The sequence below is a fragment of the Strix uralensis genome, chromosome 2, assembly GCF_047716275.1.
Source record: "Strix uralensis isolate ZFMK-TIS-50842 chromosome 2, bStrUra1, whole genome shotgun sequence".
In the NCBI taxonomy this organism is placed as follows: domain Eukaryota; kingdom Metazoa; phylum Chordata; class Aves; order Strigiformes; family Strigidae; genus Strix; species Strix uralensis.
In genome coordinates, this window is record NC_133973.1 from 99,975,836 (window position 1) to 100,000,954 (window position 25,119).

A 25,119-nucleotide genomic window follows, 5' to 3' on the forward strand; every position below is an offset into this window, starting at 1 on the left:
GATGGGGCTTTGAGCAACCTGCTCTAGTGGAAGGTGTCCCTGACCATGGCAGGGGGGTTGGAACTAGATGACCTTTAAGGTCCCTTCCAGCCCAAACTGTTCTATGATTCTATGATTATGATTCTATGATTAATAAAAGAAAATAATATTGGAGGATGACAGGTGTGCAGTAGGTTTTCCTTTTTCTTAACCATGCTCAATCAAAATAATCACTTCTCTGTAGAACTCTTTTGTGTAATATTTTACTTTGGTAGGGGAAGAAATTCCATTTGTAACTGCAATCAATGCAGTACTTTTAAACAATCAGTGATAGCTTATAAGTGATGACCATTCCCAATACATTTTAAAGCAACTCCAGAAGTACGTTTTTATGATTCTGTCATCTTCCAAAATCATTCAGTCTTTTCATACCAAGCTTTCATTTATTCTTTATGTTGCAGAATCCATAAGGCTTACTCAGTAGCACTTCACTTAAATAGTTCTTCTTCATCTGAGTCAGTAAGAATTACAGAATTTAGCTCTTAAGCCTTTTTTCTTTTGAAAATAAAGAGGAGAAAAAGTGAGCATTCAAGAAAAGCAATAAATCATAGGAAAAAAAACACAAGAGAAATAAAATGCTCTGTGAGCTTTATTGTTCATGAAGCCTGGTTACTACATATTTGTGTTCCTTAGTTGATAGACTGTTTAAGTGAATTTTACTTACCGCTCTGCATAGACTAATCATACTGTCCTGCACGAAATGCGTGGGCATTTTTTGTGTTATGTTTGACTACCGAATTCAGGTGATGTGACTAAATGTCACCAGGGTTGAATTATGAAGTTTGAATCTTTATATCTAACAGTCTATTTTTTTGAAAAATGTTATGATACAACTTAACAAGTGTATCTCACTTTGAAGCTGGGTTTGAACCAGATGACCTTGAGAGAAGTCTCCTCCAACCTAACTATTCTATTATCTGAGAGAACTATGCCTCCTTATTAAACCTTGTAGAATTAAAGACATAAGCAAATTTTAAAGTAACTAGACATGCAAATGTCTTGAATATGAAGGATTTCTCTCCATCAGAAGCCATATAAAAGTTGTTCATTAATTTTAGTAATATTTTCATATTCATATAGAAAATTAGCAGCTCCTTGATTAACATAAAAAGACATTTTGTCTTGCATTCCTCAGGTTCAGGTTTTAATAAGGCACCAGACATTTCAGACAAGTGTGTCAGGAATTTTTTTAGGCATCTATTCTACAGTACCAAAGCTTCTGTACTTCAATTTCATATCAGCAATAACCTTGGCATTTCTTTGCACCTTCTTTATCAGGGAAATCTGAAGCTTAAAAGGCTTTAATTTTTTTTTCCAACTGACTTCCTTTTTAGGGTGGTAAACTAAAGTGTACTTTCTTTGGACTTCTTTATGACTGAATTCATTGGTCATGTAACTAAAGCACTATCTTTACATGTCTCCCTAAAATCCCACTGGAAAGTTATTTATTGGCAAATCATCTAATCCTAAATTTGATTTTGTGATGTTTAAGCAGAATCTGTTTATCTTCATGGCAAGCTGAGCAGTTCTGCAAGCTGTACTACTATGTTTTACCTGCTGAGGATTCACTTGCATAACTTCAATAGATCACAAATTTGATCAAAAATTTAGCGACTCTGACCTGTGCCTTGGCCACCAAGATATTTTCCCTAGAATACATACTGTGATAGTTACAAGGCTTAGCTCTAACTTTTTTTTTCTAGCAATAATACATATCTCAATTAATAAAGATGGAAAAATTCTTTGCACTGATGGAATTAAACTTACCATAAATTTAGTAGTCTACCTTGTCACATTCAAATTGGAAAAACAAAAAAAACACTGTCGAAAATTCAATTTAGCATTAGAGAGATTACTGCAGTATAACAGCCCTTTATCTGTAGTAGTGTATAAAAGCACTTCTAACAGTGCATCAATTTTCACAGCCATTTAGTAGATTAGAAAGCAATTGTAAACAGAGTAAAACCCACATTAACTCCTGTCAACAGCCTGCCTTTTTCTCAGTTATAGATTTGTTTGAAATAACAGTGAAGTCGAAAGTGATTGCATCAACATCACAGATTGTATTATAAATATGAATGAACCTATTGTAATGGACTGCATAGTAATATATGGCAGGCATTTGTCCTCCCCATCAAAGTAACAGCTTTTGTAAGGAAGAATAGCTGTGACATAAGGAAACATGTCACTCTACAAGAAATTATTTCTCCCGCTGTGAAACAGTAATTGCATCAAGCGACAGATTTTTAAACTGTCCCTAATTTTATATTATAGTAATGGACCATTAATATAAGATTTATATGATGAAATATAAGATATTTCATCTTATAATTGAAATCAGCTGAAATCTATACATTAAAAAAATCATGTATTTTTAAATGAGCAGTTATTTAAACACTATTACTTTTGTTTTGGGGGGAAAGAAAGAAGTTATGCATGGTTTTGTTTACTTTGGAAAATTATTTTTTCTTACCAATGTTTGAAAGCAATAAATGCAGTGAGAATGAAAAGATTACTATTTTTTTTTTCTGAATAGGAAGTCATCAGGTAGTGCAGTGATAATTGCAACAAATTAATTTATGGCCAGTGGTAAAAGCTGATCTTCAAAGAACTGAAGATTCTTCATACAAAATATCATCCAGAGCGGGGTGTGTTTTGCGTTTTTTTTTCTCATTTCTCTGGAAGATTATTTTCCACAAGATGTCTAATGTCTTTAGCTAACACTGGACACTAGACATTTCCCACTGCCTGTTTCTAAAAGGTGTACTAGTGCATATCTTTTTAATTGCTTCTGTCTATTAGAGTATTCCTTATAGTCTTAAATAAGGATATTTTCTCTCCTACTACTCAATTGCTTTTGCTAGAAAACTCTGACTACCAATAAATTGTGATAGAGCTACCACAGTCTTACTTGCAGCGGTATGCATCCTACTATAAACCAGTGTTTCTCTGTAGTAAAAAGGACAATACTGTATATTTGAGTTCCGAATTATCAAACACAGGATATTAAACATTGAAGATCAAATTTTCAGATGAGGACAAACATAACGGTACCTATTCATGGGAGTAAAACCTGTTAGTAAAGTAGTTATAAAGATTAAACTACAATTTACTTCAAATTGTGAGAATGAAATATGACAATATTTATCTTCAATCAGCTGTTGCATTTCATTGTTATTTTTTGAAATATTATGGCAATTATTCAATGAAACATTTTACATGAAGAATTTACTAAAAAAGACTTTAAATTTTGTCTGAGAAAGCTAATGGTTTTCTACACAGAGTTCATATATTTTCTTTGATAAGCCATGTATAATTGTGGCTTCTAACCTTAAAATATTTACATTTATATAAAAACAGTTCCAGGAATGGTGATTTCACATTAATGAACATTCTGCTTTACCCTGTAACAGGTATTTTTTTAATATTTTATTTATATTTTAACAAATATAGCAAGAAGAGGTAATTAATGTATTTTTGAGAATAAAATACTTAACTGATGCTATCTCTAAATTTATATTATTTCAGACCAATTAAAAGAAAATCTCATGTTTTGGTAATAATAAAGGACATTTAATTAGACCTAAAGAGAAGCAATATGAAACATCACTCAAGAAATATACAACATCAAAGAGATTTTTTCATAGTTGTGTCATTTTTTCATTTCTATTTTTTCGACAATGTTTTTTCAAACAAAGAAAATGCAGGTGATTGAGTGTGCTTTCTTAAATTGGACCCAGCATCCTACTGTATTGTAACTTCCTATTGTTAAATGCTCCTATTTAGTGGATTTCTTATCTCCAAGTCAAATAAGTCTGCACAAAATTTAAGTGCTGCACTGAGCCCTAGATTTATATAATCATAGATGTGGATATCTTGCCTTTCCCTGTCCTTCCTTTCCCTATATGCTATCAGGTGCAGCTGAAAATAATTTTCCAAAACTTTCTCATCCATCATAAGTGTTTAATTCTTTCCAAGGTGCTTTATCATCTAATGCAGATTCATATATAGTCAATGTTTTAGATAAATGTATATAATTAACTATATCTCACAGTAATTTTATTACCATTAGCTATCTTAATAATCTGTCTTTTTAAAGAAGTCTTAAACACCATTTAAAACCAAGTGAAACTGCACAAAGTTGGTTGAAATTAGAACTGGTGAAAGTCCTGATGTTAGAAGGCAAGCTATCCTCTCATTATGACCTGATTTAGAATGAAATCCTCACAAGAAGAATTGCAGTTGAAACTAGTCTGTTATTACTAAAATAACACAAGCAGTACAGTCTCCTCCTGATGACATTCACGTCACCCTTAAAGCAGTCAAGAATCGCTATTCTCTGAATAGCAGAAATGTCTTCCCAGGGCAGGTGAGGACTCCCAGTCCAAGGTTTACTAGTCTTTCTGGCTGGGAAGTGGTGTCCGTGCATCCTCTACAGCCAGCCAGCTATCACACACAACGCTACTCTGAACGGTGTCTGTCTGTCATGTACTCCATTTAGCTACTTCAGCCCACTTCTCTATCTGACGTACACCACTCCTGTTTGAAAAAACATTTTTTAAAGAATATCGTTCAGAAATGACTGTTCAAAGCTGGCAGCTTTAGACACATGTGAAGCAGGTAAGTTCACAGTTTGATGCAGCTATATTCCACTTAATTACATGGGATCTGATTTGCTTCCCCTCACTATCTATTTAAAACTAATCTAAGCTAGGCGCTCTCTCTAATCAAAAGAAGGCAATAGATAGCTAAAGTATTTGAAGATTGCCTGTTTTCCCTTGACTAGTCCCCTTGTCAGCGCAATCTCTTTGCCATTATTGTCCTGCAGAGTCAGGCATAATGATTCTGCACCGGGTCTACCATACTCTACAACAATTTTACCTTGGTGAAATATAGCACTAGTGGGTGCATAGGATCTGTAGACAACATCCCACACTTTGTGTTGCACTTGGAAATTATGCAGTTTGTGTAGTTAGTACAGTACAAAAAAACCTCAGCCACCTACAAACAGTTTATCTACTTGCCTATAAAAAAGGTGTCTCCTAAATTTGAAATACACTTCAGCTGGTTCTTTGTGTGTCACAGTCATTCTTACATGCATGAAGGAATAAGGTGCATAATCTGATGAGGGAAATGGCATTTCTATTTTAATTCTGATGGCCATAGGTAATTTGGATTTGTTTCTGAATGAAAGATGGAATATAATGTTAAAATCCATTAAACATAATGAAAAGACTAATCAAAATATTTTTTTTCAAAAGACTGAGTCCTAACTAACGGCATGAGTTTGTTTCATACCAAAAATACCTTTTGTGTGTTAATTTTTTTTATTATTCTTGCCTTTCTCGTGTTGAAACATTTTCTTTACTAATTCTTTAGCTTTATCTTTTATGGAATAATTTGAATTTAACATATTTAACTTGTTTACAAGTGAGAGGCAAACAATCTTTAATATATGCATAAAATATAATGATAAGTTCCAATGAAAATATTTTGTTTACTGCTGATTTTGAATGGCAATGAGACTATATGAATCCAAGTAGTGTCGAATAACAGGTGCTGTTACAGTTTTAAAACTGCATACTATTTTTACCCTTTTTTAAAAAAAACTTGCTGCATACTCTACATAAGCACTGTTATGGAATTTTTTTTTTTGAGACCATAAAATATTTTCATGGGACTCAAATCACTTTTCCTGTAATTCTTTTATCTACTAAGCTAGCTATCTTACTTAACAAAAGTAATATCTAAAAAATACAGAGTTGCCTTGCCATACAAAGCATCACATTTATATCTTCATCCTTGAAGACTAAACTTAAACACTTAGTCCTTCATGGATATAGGTTTCTTAAGTTTGAATGTACAGTACTGTAGTTTGTAAGTTTTGTGTGGCCAAGACTTCCAGGTCTTCCAGGACAGCCAGGACTAAGCCAAGTTCAGTTTAAAGCAGTGATGATTTTCCTGTGAAGGGCAGGATTCCATATACCATCACAAAAGAAGGAATCATTTATTTTATAGGCTGATTTTAAATCCTGAATATGTTTCAAGTTTGTCAGAAACTTGCAAAGCTACACAAAAGTATGGGTATCGCAACTCTGTAAGAACCTAAACAACTCTAAGATCTATGTCTACTTAAGAAAAAGATTAGTGAACATGAAGGATTCCTAAAAAGGAAAAAATTGTGATACCTAATGGCTGAACAACATACTTAATAATGACAACTTTCACATCTACAGTTCTTGTCAATATGTTATATATAAAACAGAGTTCCACTGTTTATATCCAAACTGTTCACTGTAGCAACCAGAAGATAATTTATTTTAATACTATTCTTTATGCAGCCAGAAGAAGCTTTGTGAAATTCTACAGGTTGTGTTTAATAGGTGGTGAAATCGATACCCATGATGTTCTGTTAGGCCTTAAAATCACCAAATCTGCACTCTGTCCTCCCTCACAGAGAGCATATGATCTCTACAATCTGCAGACTTTGCTGCAGTCAAAAGTCAGAATCTTCCAGATACAGAGGTTACCTTTAAATGTCTGGAGTGCAGACATTCACATCTGAGTTAGTTACTCAAAGCTCTCTTTACCTGTTTAAAGTGTCTACAGTAGAGTGAAATGAAGCACAGTTTAGAAGTACTTGTTTCTCCTCATTGACTGTGAAGGGAGCCTAAGGCAACTAGCACAAATTCATTCGGTCCAGTGAATCTCACATTGGGATCAATGGCCTTTGGTCAGGCACAAGGACACACAGGACTAAACATGCTCTTCTTTCAAATAATTTCGTACAACACTGAAAAAAAAAGCTGGTTTTGTTTCTGTAGCTGCAATACGTATGTATTCCTAGTCAACAAATTATATGTATTTCATAGCTGTAGTTATAATAAGATCAGTTAGATTTGTGGTTTCTGGTTTGAAATTTAACTGAGACTATTTTAGAGTATTCATTACCACAAAAAAAAAAAAAAAAATATTAAAGAAAGGGGAAATGCACCTATACAAATGTAATCAGACTTTTGGTTTAAGCTGTATACTCTTAGATAACAAAATAGTTAAATTTATACATCCATGTCAGCTTATTGAAACTGTCCTGATTTTAAGGTTAACTTATGGAAAAAACTGTGTGATTAGTAAACTCAGAAAAAGAAAACATTTTTAAGAGAACATGGCAGATAAATCCTCAATTTTTCTGAATTCTTAGAGGATATTCTCCCTTCCCCATTTCCTTCCCCATAGTTTTCCTCAGTTGTTTCTAGAGTAAAAATATATAAATATCTGGCCTGCTATTTTTGCTCCAAAATTTTTACAAATGTCTTTGAAGTTTGCTGAATTGTTATTCTTAACACGGCTGGCTAATGTTGAGAATCTAGATTTATAAGTGGTATTATATTATTACACAAAACTGAAAATTATATTTCTTCTATAGGATGTTACTTTGAAATTAATACTAACATGCTTGAGATTTGCATTTTAATAAATTTTACTTAGACCACAATGGGCTACTGAACACTGGGAGATTTTTCAGTAGCATTTGTTTTCCTTCTTAGCATTTAAAGCGATTTGGGTATAGCATTACTCTTTTGAAATAAGTACTAATTAAGACACTAGAAAAGATTTGAGAATATAACTCTAGCACATTTAGTATGAGTGAGTAACTTAATTGATGAGCTAGCAATGTGTTTACAGAACATAGTCGTTCTAGAAAGAAGTGTCATTATGATAATTATTATATGTAGTGTGTTTCCTAAAAGGTGTTTTTAGCATCTCTTTAGAATATGGTGGGAGAAAAAGAATTTTGTTTTTTAGAATTGTGTAATGATCGTGCCTATATACAAGATGAAAATAACCTATGGACATCCTGGTCTGTGTGAATTTATGTACATGTAAACTGTATGCTTACCTTGTGTTCCAAAAAATCTTTTCAGGTATTCTCAGTGGTCTTAAATTTTTGAAGAGTATTGACACAACTTCTCCTAATTGGCTGTCTTCCACTATCTTCAGTTACATAGGGAATAATGGGGGGGAGGGGGGGGGGGGGGGGGGATTTCTGAAATTCTCGCCGGGTGAGATTTCTAAATTTATTCTTCTTCTGAGCAATCAAGTGGTTTCATCACAGTCTAGCTTAGTTCTGGAAATTAGTTGGTTTATGAGTTTTTTTGTCTACACTGAATAAGCATCTATAATCAGTATAGTTGCAAATTTGTAACCATCAGTGATTTCACACAATTGGCAAAGCTCACCTAAAAAGCAGGTTGAAAAGCACAGACTGTGTAAAGGATGTTTCTGCCATGGACAAGACTGCTGATGTCTGGTTTAAATGCAGTCCAAGTGTGTCCATAGGTTTACATGAGAGAAGGAAATGCAGAATACATTGCTCAGACATGATCATGGGGTATGTGCTTGGAGCTGAAGCCTAGGCTTGCAGAGAGATGTAGGCTAATATAAACTGATACAGTAAACAACTGAACAAAAGCCTAAAGAGAAAAAAACGGAATTATGTTAAAGTCTGCCTTGAAAGTCTTAAATCTGTCATGTGAACAGCTTTCATCAGATTTAGATATACAATGGCACCTGTGCGAGTACAGAGTTGTTACAATATCTGCAGTTTTACTGGGTGTGCCTTGGGGTGGAGTTAACTTTCTTCATGGCTGCCCATTTGTTGCTGTGCTTTGTATTAGTAATCAAAACAGCAGTGGTACCACACTGGTGTTTTGGCTATTGCTGGGCAGTGCTGCACAAAGTCCAGCCTTTCTCTCCCTCCATCCCCAAAACACACACAGCAAGGAGGCTGGGGATGGGCAGGAGGTTGGGCGGGGACATAATCGCCACAGCTGACCCAAACTGACACTCCATACTATATGATGTCACACTCAGCAATAAAAACTCAGGGAAAGGAGGAGGAAGCTGGAACATTCATGATTATGGTGTTTGTCTTCCCGAGCACCTGAGGCCCTGCTTTCCAGGAGCTGGCTGGACATCTGCCTGACAAAGGAAAAGTGAATGAACTCCTTATTTTGCTTTGCTAGCACACATAGGTTTTGCTATCTGTATTAAACTGTCATTATCTCTATCCACGAGTCTTCTTGCCTTCCTTCTATTTTCTCCTCACCCCATGGAAAAGGGGAGTGAGCAAGAGGCCGGATGGATGTTTGACTGTTGCCCAGGGTCAACCCGCCACAACAGTAATTCTTTTTTAATGTATTATGTTACAACCTTAAACATATTTTGAAAGGATTACATTTTTTTTCAGCTTCCTTCAGAAAGTCAGTTCACAGGTTTTATGCTTTAATGTGTCATAGTATGAATAATATTTAGTTGAATGCCCAAAGTAACTGAAGAAAGGAAAGCATTAATGCTAATTCAGATAAACTTCAGTGGTCTTTGCTGTAATCCGTTGTCCTCTGAATTCCTGCACTGTTCAAGCTTTTACATGTAACATGAGAATGCATTTGACTGCATGTTACAGAGAAATAAGCATATATTTTTCTCTTTGTGACTGACTGGACTTGTGTATTATTATTTTAATTACCCCTCAGGCAATCTTCTGATGTGTGATCATGTGCAGGTCAATGTTCTGCAAGTCCTTCAACATGACAGTTCATAGAATAATTATCCTGTCATCACACCTTGATTCATTGTTACGTTGTTTCTTAGGGTTTTTCTCTTACTCACATTTGCTTAGCAACCAGATCACACATCTCTTATACTTATTATTCAAGTAATCACCCTCTGCAGCACATAGATGCATCAATTAAAGCTTTACAACGAAGTATATTGTTCTGTGTAGAATCCTCAGGTGTCAGGAATTAAAAATTGATTTTAAATGGTGCAGGCCTTCTTCAAATGGCTAGCCTGTGTTTATATTAAACAAACAAGCATGCTAACAATTCTAAACAAAAAATGTGATGGGTCACAATCAATAGAAAATGGATGATAAAATTATATTCTGTTCTTAAAGTGCTTAGTCTTTTTTAGGGATTTGCCAATTTGCATGCAGCTCTGAAATGTCTGAGTGCCGAACATCTATTTTAGATGTGTTTTTTCAGATACAAATCAATTTTGTATCTGCTTTATTTACTCTTACCTATATTATTTGTTAACATTTTCTGGCTAATTTTCAGATTTGGGTAAATTTCACAGCAAATTATTATTAGAATGAAATTCAAGTACCCAGAAGCTGTCAAAATGGTTCAGTGATTTAATGTTGGCATCCTGCAGCTTTGACTGTAATCAGCAGATGCTCTGGCATTACCATAAATGTTTTCTTAACCGTCTCTGTCAAAAAAAAAAAGAGAAGATTTTTCCTGTTTGGAGTCTGCTGTTTCTGATTAAATTTGGTTTGGCTTCTTTTGCATAATTAATATACCATGATGATATCTAACCATTTGTTTTTAATATCGCCTTTTGAGCTAAACACATTTGCAAGGCTGCTTTGTAACTCAGAACAGACAAATGAAAACCAAGTCTATGTATAAGAATCCTTTGTTTCAGTGGCTTGGGAGGTCTTACTGCCTTCTGCCTTGATTTCTCAGTGAGTATAAAGGGCTCCTTTTTTCAGTCTCTCTTATTTTTTCATATTCTACAGAAGAGGTTTCTTCTGTAAGCGCTAAGATATGTCTTAGATTTCTTGAAATTAAAAAAATCCTCTCTGATATAGCAAGATTAATTTCTGTTAGCTGGTTATCGCTAAAAAGTAATTGCATGCAGCTGATTAGGAAAAGAGGAAACTGGAAATGCTACATTTGGTTTGCAATGTTTTTTATATACCAGAGTGACTGCTAAGAGTCTAACTGTTAAAACATAGGGCAGTAAATATGTTCATCACATGAAAAATGCACACCGTTAATGATGTTAAACACAGCATTTTGAATTCACAATGACTGGATTATAACCCATGACAGTGTGTCTCAAATTTGTCTCATATGATAATTCAGTGATATTTGGAAGAGTCAATAAAAGCCATCCTTAAAAAATAATTCCTCTTTTAGACTCTGTTGAAATCCTGGTCCCTTTTCAAAGCGACTTCTCACACTTGCAAAGTACAGTTGTTGGTGTCAAAATACATGTATGGCTGGATCATGTGTGGAGTAGAAATTTTTTTTTATATCCCGTATCTCTCCACACACGAGCAAGGCCCAATTACAGTCCATCCCAAAGAGAGGAAATAATTAAATGAAAGCACATAGCATTAATTAGAGCTTCATATAAAGAGAGAGAGAAGAATTGTCAAAGGAATATGTATACAATATTGCAGAGCAAGGGGAAGATGAATCACTTCTGCCTTTATTTCCCAATATTTGGTTTTGTGTGAGGACCTTCTTGAAAATGTACTATTTTCTGCTACACAGTTTCAGTCTCCTTGATAGTATGCTTTGGACTGTTTTTTGCAGAGTTTTGTCAGAGGAAAGAAAGGACCGTAATAATAATGCTTGAACAATTACAGTTACGTGAACTAAGATGATTTGGTTTCATCCTGTCTCTATTATATTCATGAAGGCAATCTTAGATGTTAGTTTACAGGGGTGAAACTTCACAGTCAGGTCTGCTTCTGTTCTGTTGACAAGCACCCATGCTATAAAGAAGCACAGATATCTTTAAGCTGACATCAATATTGTGTAAATCTTTTTTTTGATCTACTTAGGATTTGGAGTTCTCATAAATACTTTTCCAGGTTAGTAAATCACTACACTCTTACCTGTCATAGCAACAACAGCATGCAGCGCTCTCTGTTGCCCTACTTCCCTCCAGAGAAGGGAATGTTTTAAAAACATTTTAAAATGAGAGCAGCCTGAGACTGTATGCTATTCTTGCAGTCTTTTGGATAATAGTAAACGATAGCCCACTGTGACTGTGACCTGTGTGGGCAAGAACTGCCCAAGAACATTGGTCCGGTACCTGTTACAGGAATGTGAGAAAATTACACTTCTACTCAATGATTAAAACCCACCTGATTTACTTTCAGCTCTAGCCTTTCATCTTTATGCTGCTCCCAAAAACATTTGCAGGACTCTGTCGATCCCCCTTTCCCTTAGAAGCAGATTGATTCCTTAGGAGAGAAGTGCAACAGGTGATGAGGGAAAGCAATGCAACCTACAAATACTCTGATTGCTGATTTAAACATGGGAATAGAAGTTTGGACTAAAAATAGGAAATACAAATTGTATGTTTTTATAGCAGTTATTAGAATAGTTAGGGAATAGCTTGTGAAAATTTAATATTAAGAACAGTGGATAAGAAATTATTTAGCATTAAACTATTAAGGCAATTACTAGACATAGTTACATAGGTTTTTTAAAATGTTTATGCTAAATAGTAAATACTTAACAGAAACAGCAGTGTTATTTAGAATTACAGTGAGTGGAAACTCATAAATATCAGGTCAGTCTTTAAGACTTGCTTTGTTGTTTGGATTTGTTGGGGTTTTTATTTTCCAGAGGTAGGAGGCTTCCTACTGTGTTTTTCTCCACAACTGGTAAAAAAAGATACAAATCGTGTGTTTCTTTTCCATTTTGGTTATTTTCATCAGCATATTACTTATCATTACCTATTGCAGCTGTCAGTGGGTTTCCTTTGATGACAGCAGTCTTTATGCATATTCCTGAAATTCTTTATCAAAGTGTATCTTGAAAGCAGTATTCATCTATAGGTAGATGCTATGCAGACAGGTTTGGAGACTAAATGTGTCTACTGCTCAAAAGCATTAGTGGTGGTTTAGTATGTGGGATCTACCTAAATTATTGTCAGCTATGGACCTCTGTGTATCTTGTCACAGATCACTAACTTATACAGCCATCATTTTTAACTTTCGTTTAACTCTAAAGAGGATTTGGAATGGCAAGCTACAATATACTTGTGAACAAAGTTAAAAAACAAGTAATAAACCACATTTCAGGAATTTAAAATAGTCTAAATATGTTAACTTCCAGTTTTATCACTGTAATTTCCTGACTTAAAGAAAAGAAGAAGTTGATGTTTATCCTATTTGTACCTTGAGAGACATCCCATAAACACCTAGGCTGCATAACATTTCTGGTCACTGCCTGAAGACCCACTGCCACTGGGTATCCATGATCAATATTTTTTTTACCCCCTTCATCCCAACATAAATAAGAAGATTAATTTATTATTTACTAATACTAAAGCTATGCCAAATTATCTATTAATTTTGAAATTGAGACACATTTAGTTTTTTAAAAATTATTCAAACCATGAGCTCTAAAAATCAATAATGACCACAAAGTAGGTTTCTATTTTGGAAGTTTCCATCTTGCAGTTTCCTAGAAACTCCCCCATGTGCCTTCATTTGGGGAAAGATGCATGAGAAGACACAGAAGATCCACTGTAATTCAGAGTGAAATAGGGAGGATGCCAAACTCCTAAGTCTGAATTAGCCATCAGAGGTTTCTTCTCTCACTTATATAAAAACCTTGGGTGATTTCTGTCAGTAGTCTGATCCACACTTTTGTTCTCTTTTCATCTTGACAGGCACTCAAGACTTTCATTTAAATCCCAGGTGAGAATAAATTAGCTTAAACAGAGAAATTGGTCCCAACTCAATGCAAATGCAAAGTACATTTGGAAAAGATAGGAGAAAAGATTAAATGGAGTGATCAACAGGAACTTAAAGTAGTCTTTGAGAAAATGTAGGTAGGTAAGGAATAAAAGAATTTTTAAAGGCTTTGCTTTAGGACCAAATAAAAGGGAGCTGGTCTAACATAGTTCCTCTCATCACAATTTAGTTGCTCACAGTTTGTAATTGATTTTCTTTGAAATTTAGTTTCTATAAATCCTCTATGCTAGGCTCACTTAGTGGTGACATACTGTATTCTTGCCTTTTAAATTAACAGAAAAACCCTATATTCACTGTTTCTGAAAACTTTGTCTCATCTAATTGAACTTACTGATTAGTGTTTATTCCTTGTGTTTCACACCTTTTTAATACAACACCAAAGAACAGCAGCAACTGTTAAATGAAATGTGCATAAAAATTATTTTTTTTAGAAGTTCCAAAAAATCGGTAACACTTCTCCATGCCTCATTAATTACTGTCTGCTTTAGATGACTCATGCTGTGAGCATTTAATATGAAATACTAAGGTGTAAGAAATTACTTATCAAGCACAGACCATTTGAGTACAGCTACCACTCCTTTAGGTGTTAGGGCTGAGGCTGCAGGGTATAACTGAAATAAGTCATAACAACACATAGCACTCCTTTAACATTTCAGAGACATTCTCCAATCCTACTCTTGTCAGTCACAGAAATTGTTGAAAAAATCTGAAACTAATAAAAAGTGGCAATAAAAAGTATTTAAAGTATTTTCTATTACACTATCCAGCAAGGAGCTGTCCCATTTTTTTATGAGTGATGCTATGTAATAGACATGGACCTTCTAGCTGTAAGAATTCTTTTATATTATGTCTAAATTCTGCTTCTAGGTGGTAAGGCAGGCTTTTAAGAAAGGTAATTAGGTCTTGTTGTGTTCTAAAACCAATGCCAAGGTCTGGGAATGGATTTCAACTATTCAGCTAATTTCGGACAGTATAAATGACATTAAGGAAAGATGGGTGCCTGAAAAAACTCAGGGCTCACAACTGTCCAGTATCTTAGGCTCTAATAGGAATTGGGCGGTCAGTACAGGAAACGAGACCCTCATTTCATACTTGAGAGGAAAACAATTAATTAATTACTTTCTTGCTGGCATTTCTGGTAGTAAAAATCCAAGGGTTTGGAATCCACAAGTTCAAAATGACAATTTTCAGAATTGGTGGGTTTTTTAAATTGGAAAATTTAAAATAGGGAATGCTAAAAGACAGATGGAGACATCTTATCTCTAAGCTATTGTGGTGGATTGGTCTTGAGTGGCAGCCAAACTTCCATTCATTCAATCTTCTCTTTGGTGGACTGAGATGGTAAGGGGAATAGGAAGAACAGGAGCAAGAAATCTCATGGGTCAAGATAAAGACAGGGAGATCACTTACCAGTTACTGTCACGGGCAAAACAGACTCAACTTTGGGAAAATTAATTAATTGCCAATTTGTGTAGAGATATAGATATATATATATATATATATACACACACACCCCTATTGATTTGGGTATTGGGAAACAAAACCAAAAAAATAATCAAAACACTTAGGGAAAACACACTCCTTTTTCAGGCTTGGCTTAATTCCAGACCCCTCTCCTACCCTGTTATCACTGGCAGGTTACACTGAATCCCATCAGTGAGGCAACTAATGGCACAAAGGGGTGACAGGCTCAGCTGTGCCCTGCAGTGCGTCCTTCGGAGCCATCTGGAACCAGCTGTGTTCAGCATGGGGCAACCCCTGGCCTCTCCTCACAGAGGTCGCCCTGCAACCTCCCCTGCTACCAAAACTTTGCTACCTACTCTCAATACAGCCATCTGCTTTAGAGCTGAAGCTAGATGCAGCTGAAGTGGCTATTCGGAACCTCCACCTTGTCCTCAGCTTAAAAACAGAGCTCCTCAAAATGTCTGCCAGCAGTGGTCGTATTCAGCCTTTCAAAATAAGAGTGTATCTAAGTAAATCTCAACTATCTGAAACATAAGCCATTATTGCCCAGTTTATATCAGAAAAAGTAGTTCACACTTAGAAACTGTTTTGCTTTTCCCCTCGTATCTTAAGCAAAGCACCAGGGATGCTTTGGCGACAAGGGAACCCTTTAGGAACATCTCCAGACTAACTTCTCAAAGGCCTCTGTTTATTTAAATGGAGCATATGGGGTTATACACTGATATCCCCACAAGGCCCATGGTATGTGACCATTGTCTAAATTACTTGGTAAGGTTGCTTTGGGACATGCATGATGATGTGGTCAGTGTAATTTGTGGAAGATGGATAATACTTCTGGACGGAGGCTGGACTGCTGGAAGCATTCCAGCTTGTGGGAATGCTATACAGCTGCATCCAGAAACAGCACATCACACTGCTGTCAAAAACACATGCTCTTTTCCCCTGCTGTTTTGCTGGGAAAACATGTGCACGCAGCAGTGATGTGGTGTTGTAGCTTTCCATTGACTTTCAGTTCCGTGCATCAGGGACAGGGAAGCAGAGACAAACTATGGCACCGCACTGGGGATCTAGCAATGAGGATTATGGCTAGGGTGGTTACTTTTTCCAAGCCACAGACAAGTCATGACTTACAGCATAAAAATAATTTGCATTGGTGGTGAGGTTAGTATATGTGGGCTTTAGAAAATCTCAGCATAGACATCGCTTTGGGAATACCATGTAGCACATGAAGCACAAGCAAGAGAGATCAGAAACATTCCACTGGGTTTTTGAGCATTTTTCCATGTTAACTTCATAAAAGATGTAATGACGTTGTAACTGCAATTGTTCTTTCTTATGTTATGATTTTGTCATGCCCCACATTGAGATGTATGACTGTAATACAAGCGTATAATGCCACATAATGCAGTTCTCCTTATTGTATTTGCAACTTTATTTTTCAATCGGTGTACGAGTATTTACATAAAAACTAAATAGGTCCTTAGCATCAAGACTTTTATTGCGAAAGTATGCAATAAAATAAAGCTTTTTAAAGCCCTTTTTTATTTTAAATATTTATTAGTTGTTTTTAAAAAATCCATATCTCTAGTGAGTCTCTGGCAATCATTTTTATTCTCTATTAAAGGTAATACATAACAGTATTATGCAGGATTTAAAAATCTCCAACTGATCATGTTTTGCTTCCCCAAGTTCACAGCAGGCAGGTCTCATGCTACTGGTTTTTTTTTTTTGTTCGCATGCTAGTGCACAATTTCCTTTTTCAGAATATAAAGTATGTAGCCTTTAATAGATTATAAGCATATCTTTATAAGTTATTCTATGCTAGGACACCATTTAAACTATGGAAAGCTATAAAGCACAATTGTCTGTCAACTGAATTTCCTGAGCATTGCTGTTAATCAAAGTAATTTTAAAAGACTTGTATCTAAATGATAGTGGCTATTTGGCTCTAGGTTATGTGAATATGATTTTGAAATGTTTTTGATTAACAGCAATGTTCAGGAAATTCATATCTGCAAAAACTGAATTTTAATAGGTCTGAAGGACCCATAAGAGTTAGATATTGAACAAGGGAAAGAAAAAGAGTTAAATGTCATGAAAAGTGGACACTGAGATTTTAGTAGTGTACAATGAGATCTCTGCCTAACCCATGCCAGGAGCATTCAGTAGCCATAAAGTGAAAACTATTATGGGTAAATGTCTTCTCACCCCAGTGTTGAGAAAACTTAACCGTGAATTAAAAGTTTTTGCTTTTTTTTCATCTGCATAGTGATTGTTATGATACAGGTAAATGACAGGTTTCGATTACTAAAAGTGACCGAACATTAGAAACATGTCTCAACTACTTCCAGTATATACATCAAATTAACAAGTTCTGTCTTTATCCAGTGATTTTTAATGTCTGATTTCTTTTTGTCTTGCTACTGCCGGAAGGTACACCTTGCTACAGTAGGTGGACAAATAGTGCATCTCCAGAAATGTAAGCTTTCTTCTTAACAAGACTTCATGTAGATGTGCCTTTCCATCAGTAGTTTTCTTTTAACCTTCTATAACTTTATTATACTAAATTCTTTAAAAGTATATTTGAACCAAGGTATGTAAGCATGTAAATGTATTTCTTTTACTCTGCAGTTTGTTTCAAATGTAATTTACTGCCGAAAGCACAAACCTGATTTATGTATGTCCATGATGTAATGGTTCAAAGTAGTTTAGGAAAAGTCTGTTAATATCTGCATGGTTTGTGGATTTTCTGTGGGTACCCTTGTTCTAGAAACACAGGATTAAAATGGTGGCCAGTGCCACTAAGCCATCTCCTTGCTGTTGCCGGCAGCCATATCAAATATTGTCTTCAGAAACAGCTCAAATTCCTGCTTATAACTGGTTATGTTTTTTTGTTCTCACTTATATATATGTGCATTCCAAAACTCCATGACTCTGATGGTTCAAAAGGTTTTAATTTCTAATAGAAATATATTAATGGCTGTTCATTCTTGTGCTTACTTTGTCAGTTAATCTTGACTCGGGGCTTTTCTTGAAGGTAAATAACTATATGCTTTATAGCCTTTATCACACTGAGCTAAGGATGTCCAGATCTTCTACTGTTGTGATCAAAGTTACATGCTAACCTGCAGCAGCTTGCAGCCTTGTTGTGTTAAATTCATATGCAAGGTGCTTTGGCTTTTTTAAACCACCCACCTCAACAGTTATAGGTTGAAAATACACTTCCCTGGTTTTACCACTTTAGAATAGGTGGTGTGATGAGGGAGGTGTGGTAACAATCCAAAGTCATGGCAGTGGAATGGATGGGGTACCAAATCACCAATGCATGCAAGTTTTGAATCAGTGTGTGAAGCAGTACAGGGTGTTTAAGAGTTTGGGGTTAAGACAAATTAATTCCTGCTTGATTAAAATAAAAAATTGGCAGGGTAGACATGAATATTTCTGAAGAATTAGTCAGCCTTTCTAGCTTGCTAGTGCCTAACTAATTTTAAACTTTGACTTAAATGGAAGTGATCTTTCACTCTGATAAGAAGAATGACACCAGCAGCATATATACTTCAAGTATTACAGCAGTTAATTCTTCAGGAGCATATTTACCAAAGTGAAATCTAGGGCTGTAAGTAAATATGCATGCTTTCTGAGCCAGGCCTAGCAAAGTTTGTTGTTTCTGAATGAGATTCACAACAGCCGGTTTACTAAGCAGGGAACCGCCTGTCTACACATCTGCTAATACTGGACAGGCACTTAGGCATAGCAATACTATATGGAGAAGTTCCTCCTTGACTGAAAGAACATACACAGTAAAGATGCCACCTGATTTAGGAAGCAGCTGAAATATCAACTTCAAGATGATGAAACTGGATTTAGATAACATGTGAGTCCAAATATTTTTTTTTTCAACTGACACTAGCTGCTCAGTATTTTTGTAGCATGGCTGAGACCAAAGTGTTCTCATTATTTAGGAAGTGCTGCTAATCACTAGCGTAAAGTATTATGCATTAAGAACATGACACACTGTGATATTTCCAGTGAGTCATGACATCTTCACTGCCCAGGAGTTACAACAGATGAAACAAGGACTACTCACACAAACTGACCAGCGATTAATGCACTTCCCTAGTCCCATTTCCCATTTTGCAGGACCCCTCATTCTGAAGGGAAAGGCACTGGTCCTTCAAGTCGAATGCTCCACTCATTAGTCTATGCCTAGCAAGTCACAAATATCAACATGATTGCTGATGTTCTAAAGAGGAAAAAAAGACACAGCTGTATGCAGCTTTACTCAAGTCACTATCTCCACACAACAATTCCGGATTGTAGGCAGCAAATTATGGGACACACCCTTCTGCAAGGCTAAATCAGCTACCAAGTTTCAAAGCGGGACAAGAGTTTAGATAGATCCCAACACCTATTATATCTTAATAGCTAACTTGCAGCAGTTCCCTGCTTAGACTATTTGCTGTCCTAAATCTCAGTCTAAAGTACCTTACTCTGCCCCTCACACACTGAGAAACTGCATAAATATTGTTGGATTTTACTTGGAGGCCTTGGTTCATAAGTGTTCACCACCTTTGTTATTCAGTCTAGTTTCATCATACCTAATTGATTCTCATGCTTGACTATTTTGGGGTGAAGACTCTGCTGAACTGTAGTTAAAATTTAGTTGTTGGTACACTTGAGAAGCCTACTTTCAGTGCCTAATTTATTTTTGCCTTTTTTTTGAAGTCCAACACTTATACCTAATGTCTGATTATATGACAATATGTTTTCTTCTACTTTAAAAAAATGTATTGATTTTCAAAACACCAAGTATTTTTCCCATTGCCCCTAGACTGAATGTAAATTGGAAGGGCTATGGTGCAACTAGTATTTTGTATATTGATACAGATAGCATGCTTTTATCAGCCTTCAAATATGTGTTCAGAATCAATAAATATAAACATTTAAGTAGAGTGGGATATTTAAGACTGTACAATACCAGCAATATTTTAATTATCTATGATGAGCTTATTATATGTAATTATAAAGATGTGTTTATACCTAATCTTTGGCCTCCTGTGATTCAGGAAAACTGAAATGTGTGTTGCTGCATCTTCAGGGTCAAATTATTTTCAGCTAAATGCAAAATTCAGCTATTATCAAATTTTAATTAAGAATTGTTTATCTGATTTAGAAGATGATAGAAATAAGGTATTTATTTTCCTCCACTTGCCAAAAGGTGATTGTACTTACAAAATTTGCTGAGATTGTCCAAGAAAGTGTGTAAAATCCTCATCCATCACCGAGAGCCCCTGGTCAGGGAATGACAGTGCAGTAAATATCTTCAGCAGCTGCCTTTTAATGTACAAGCTGTTTTTGGTAGGAATTTTCAGCACTCACATAAAACACACTGTCATGAGTGACTGCCTGTGCTCCAAAGTCATTACTATTGGGATGATGGAACATCTTTCAGCGAATAACCAAAAAACTTTAAATGTCATGTCAAGTTTGTTGAAGCCATTTTCAAGCCTTGCTCAAGGTTACATGAATATTGAGTACACCTGTTTTTAAAAAGTTTGAGATTTATGAGAGGGACCACTCATATGCTGGTTTTGAGAAGAATCACTTGATTGGAAGGGGGGGGGGACAAAAAAAGAAATCTAATATCAGTCCAGCAAAGCTCCTGAATATTAACTGAATACAACTTCTTGTGACAGTCAATGCCAGTGATGTTTAGCAAAAAGTAGCAAGTTATGCAAATTTTTAAAATTACTTAGCTGCCTAAAAGATCACAAGGGAAAGAAAAATTATTACAATGGATAATTAAATTGAAGTAGATTTTTAAATGCATTTTAAAATTTGAACAATTAAAAAAGTATGTAGGAAATTTAATTAACCAGATAAAACTTGGGAAGACACTGAGAGGTGCCGAGTACTCTGTTTTCTCTTTGACTCCAGGAAGAAAGAAGGAGTCTGTCAGGCTCTATCTGTGATTCTGTAGGAAATATGGATGCTAATCTAATGAATTCATGTAGTCTGTATCACTTCCAAAGGGACCAAGCCCACTTCTTTTGAAATGATAATATTTTTGGTCTTGCCTCCTTGGCAATCATTACTCCTTCTAGTACATCATCAGCATGTAAAATTTTGTCTGATCAAGAGGTCTTTTTGTATTACAAAATATTGAAACTGAGTATTTGAATAGTGAAACAAGGCTTGTTTGCTTTATCTTCTGCAGAGAACCAGAAAGGACAACTAGAGAAGTCATGTTCGCACCACAGTACCAGTTTAAACTTGACAAGAAGCCCAGTCACCAAAGAGGTTACTTATGATGTGGAATCAAGTTCTACGGCATGGAACAGGGCTGTTGGGAGAAAGGAAACCTGTCATGGAGAAGGCAATAAAGAAAAGAAAATAGATCGTATCGGGTCTCCTTCTAAGGGAGAAGCCATTCCAGAAGTAGAAGCTCTCCTGGCAAGATTGCGAGCACTGTAGAATAGTCATATAAAGGATTAAAACGAAGCTTAAAAACAAGCTATAATAGCCTACATCTTTAAAGATACACTAATTTTCTATTATTGACATTACATACTTCTGAGCTCCTAACTTCCCTGTGGATGAATGATCTACTTCTAAATTGTTTGCAAGACTGTACAATATGATATTATAGTTTTGCATAACTGCAAGATGATTTTTATTATATGTTCTTACCTACTGAGCATACAAAAAATATCAGAAGAAAACAGATACTAAATTATTCCAAGGCACAATCCTTTTAGTGGACAAACTGCTGACCACATGTTTTGAGAGCTTCTCAAAATAAGAATATCTTTTATTGATAAATCATCATGCCTGAGAATAAGGGTCAGTAATAACAGAAAAAGTATTCTTATATTTTCTACTGCAATTTCTATACTTAAGAGCCTTTAGCACCTAAAAAGTATTATTATAGCATCCTTTGCAATTATAGTAATAGGAAATATGTATCATATAAATCAGCCATATTCCAGTTTGAGTTCATCAAAGAGCACCAAAGCTTGCTGAATTATATATGTATGTACAAAATGGAAATCCATGGACAGTAAACAAAAAATCTATGCAAATAATATACTTTATGTGTGATTAATATATCACTGCTGTTAAGCTTAGTTATGATTATTATATCAAAATAATATATACAATTTCTGTGATTGCAAGGTTTTGCAATTGTGTCCAAAGTGGGGAGGAATATCTTTACAGTTCTTTACCAGTGTATTATTTTATCTTTTCACATGTGAGTTAATATGTTTCTATAAAAGGAACATGTAATGGAAAAGGTTTTTACAATTGGTTTTTCACAAACTCATTTTCCAGTAGTCTGTAAAGTCTTATTTGCTGGCACAATAGGAATCTTGCACATAATTGTATCTCTTTTATCGCACTGTCATTGTACCTTGTTACATGTTCGCTATCGTATTTATTAATTGCACATCATAAAGAATCACTACCAATGTTACCAAGTAGGAAGCTACCATTGGTATCTTTGCTCCATTATTTTAAGCTTCCTTATTATAAGAGTGTATTAGGTATCTAATATCTTTCTTCTGAATTACTCTATTTTTCTTTACAAAATGCTGAAAAATATGTCTTTCAATAAGAGTCAGTTACATGAAACCAGTGTTTCAATGCTCCAGTGCTTTTTATATCCTTGTTGAAGTTGCCTTCGTACTTCCTGCACTAAACATTAATAAAGTTAATTAGAACTTGGAAACTGGACCTGTTTATGCATACTGCATGGAGGGTTTTTCAGCCTTCATGGGAATCAATCTCATGTTTCTGGGGCTGCTGTAACTGTCATTATACACTCTAATTACACTTCCTGCCTTAGCTGAAAAAAGTAAGAGGTATAAACAGAAGTCAGGGAAGAATCCAGAGAAAGCCTATCAGACAGTCATTTCTTCAGCTCTCTTTGCAAACAGTGGGCAAAGCTGTCATACAACGCCACCTTTGGTAACTTAAAATTGCACAGAGCAACTGTAGAATTGGGGCTTAATGCATCTTCAGTGGATCACTAGAAATACAACTACTACTAGTTGTTTCACTAAGGTCTTCTGCACCTCCACTGTTAAGACTTACTATCCTTGTTTTACAGGATGCAGTAAAAATTACTATCTGCACATTACAATATGCTTGAGTAAATAAAATGGTGTTTCAAACACAAAGAAAATGTATGTTGAAGGAAAAAAAAAACATTCAGTGGATGTCTTCAGTTTCTGAGCACATGCTAAAATAAAAGGGCTAGGAGTAGAGAACCGTGTCTGAAATATTAGCAGGATGACCTACCAAGTGAAGGTGGAAGTACAAATTCATTTTCCAGAACACAGTAAACTTGTTCATTTGAATTAGTGGATAATAGTCCACAACAGAAAACTGACAGTTCAGGACACTACTGCATAGTTTATCAAGCAAGGAAAAGTCACAAAACTATATTATCTACTGAAATTTTCAATGTACAAAATGCCACAAGCAGCCTAGCATCTTCTGATTTTAAAATAAATATTTACATTTAAAATTATAGATCTTTAGCTACCTTTTCTTGAAGTTTGAGAACTTTTTAGAAATGTATTCCAAGGCTTTTAGTCCTTCTAAGACACTGTGTTTCCGAATTAATCCTTTCAAGCAGCCATCAAGTTAATTCACAGTTTCTTTTGTGTAACTAGAAGAATAAAAGAAGCTATACTTCTTAGAATCCATGTAAATACAGCATGTAATTTTTTTCCCCTTCAGTATTTCTTTGTACCATCATACTTTGATATATTCAGAGTTCAAGTGCACAGTCCAGTTGAAATGCACAGTAAGTTTTCTTTCTACATTTCATCTTTCCTTAACTTCCCTTAGAAGCAAAAAAATACACAGGACATTTTTGATAGGAAAAAGTGTTTGTATTGCCTAATGAGTTCAGGTAAAAATAACTTTGAAAGTATCATGTCTGTATTATTTTTCTATGCTTTTATGTTTTTGTTAAAGTACAAAACTCAGCTCCTAAATTTTATGGAATAAATTAATTACATTTTTAAATTAATTCATTTATTCAATATAAAATTTAAAATTAATGCAATCTAAAAATACTTAGGGTAGACCTTTAATGGTGTGTGTGCTGGTTATTTTTAGTAAGCTATTTTTTAGTAAGTATCAAGTCAGTTCCTTGAACTGAGGGATTGAGCTATATACCACTTGTGCTAGATATTGACGAAGGTTTCACATACCATGCAAAACCCTCTCTTTCTGTAATTCACACCTGAAAATTAAATCGCTATAAAAAGAACTTCCTGATTTCTTCAAACCACATAAAAGCACTTGAAGTAATCTTGCAAGGTGCATTCCACTGCTCCTTCTCTACCTGAGCAGCAGACATAAGGCACAAACACCCATGGCTTTTCTTACCAGTAAAACTGTAAAGTTCTCACACATCTTTCTGATTCTTCACATTCATTTTGGATGACTTTTTGTTTCACTCAGTGTGATGGTTTTGTCTGGGCTAGAGTTAATTTTCTTCACAGCAGCTAGTATGGGGCTGTGTTTTGGATTTGTGCTGGAAACAGTGTTGATAATTCAGAGATGTTTTAGTTATTGCTGAGCAGTGCTTACACAGAGTCAAGGCTTTTTCTGCCTCTCACACCACCCACCAGTGAGTAGGCTGAGGGTGCACAAGAAATTGGGAGGAGACACAGCTGGGACAGCTGACCCCAACTGACCAAAGGGATATCCCATGCTATATGACGAAATGCTCAGCATATAAAGCTGGGGAAGAAGAAGGAAGCAGGTGACATTTGGAGTGATGCCATTTGTCTTCCCAAGCAACCGTTACATGTGATGCAGCCCTGCTTTCCTGGAGATGGCTGAATACCAGCCTACCGATGGGAAGTGATGAATGAATTCCTTGTTTTGTTTTGCTTGTGCACGTGGCTTTTGCTTTACCTATTAAACTGTCTTTACCTCAACCCACAAGTTTTCTCACTTTTACCCTTCTCATTCTCTTCCCTCATCCCACTGGGAGGGGAGTGAGCGAGTGGCTGTGTGGGGCTTAG

At 35.4% G+C, this 25,119-nt stretch overlaps 1 protein-coding gene across 1 annotated transcript in view; it reads left to right on the plus strand.

Moving 5' to 3' along the window:
- Nucleotides 1–22,794, plus strand: part of DIAPH3 (diaphanous related formin 3) — a 256,112-nt gene extending 233,318 nt beyond the window's left edge. Inside the window, exon 28 of the mRNA XM_074859549.1 lies at nt 21,291–22,794. Coding sequence (XP_074715650.1) covers nt 21,291–21,547 — 257 coding nt within the window. The 3' untranslated portion in view covers nt 21,548–22,794. The remainder of the gene's footprint in view (nt 1–21,290) is intronic.
- The last annotated feature ends 2,325 nt before the right edge of the window (nt 22,795–25,119 follow it).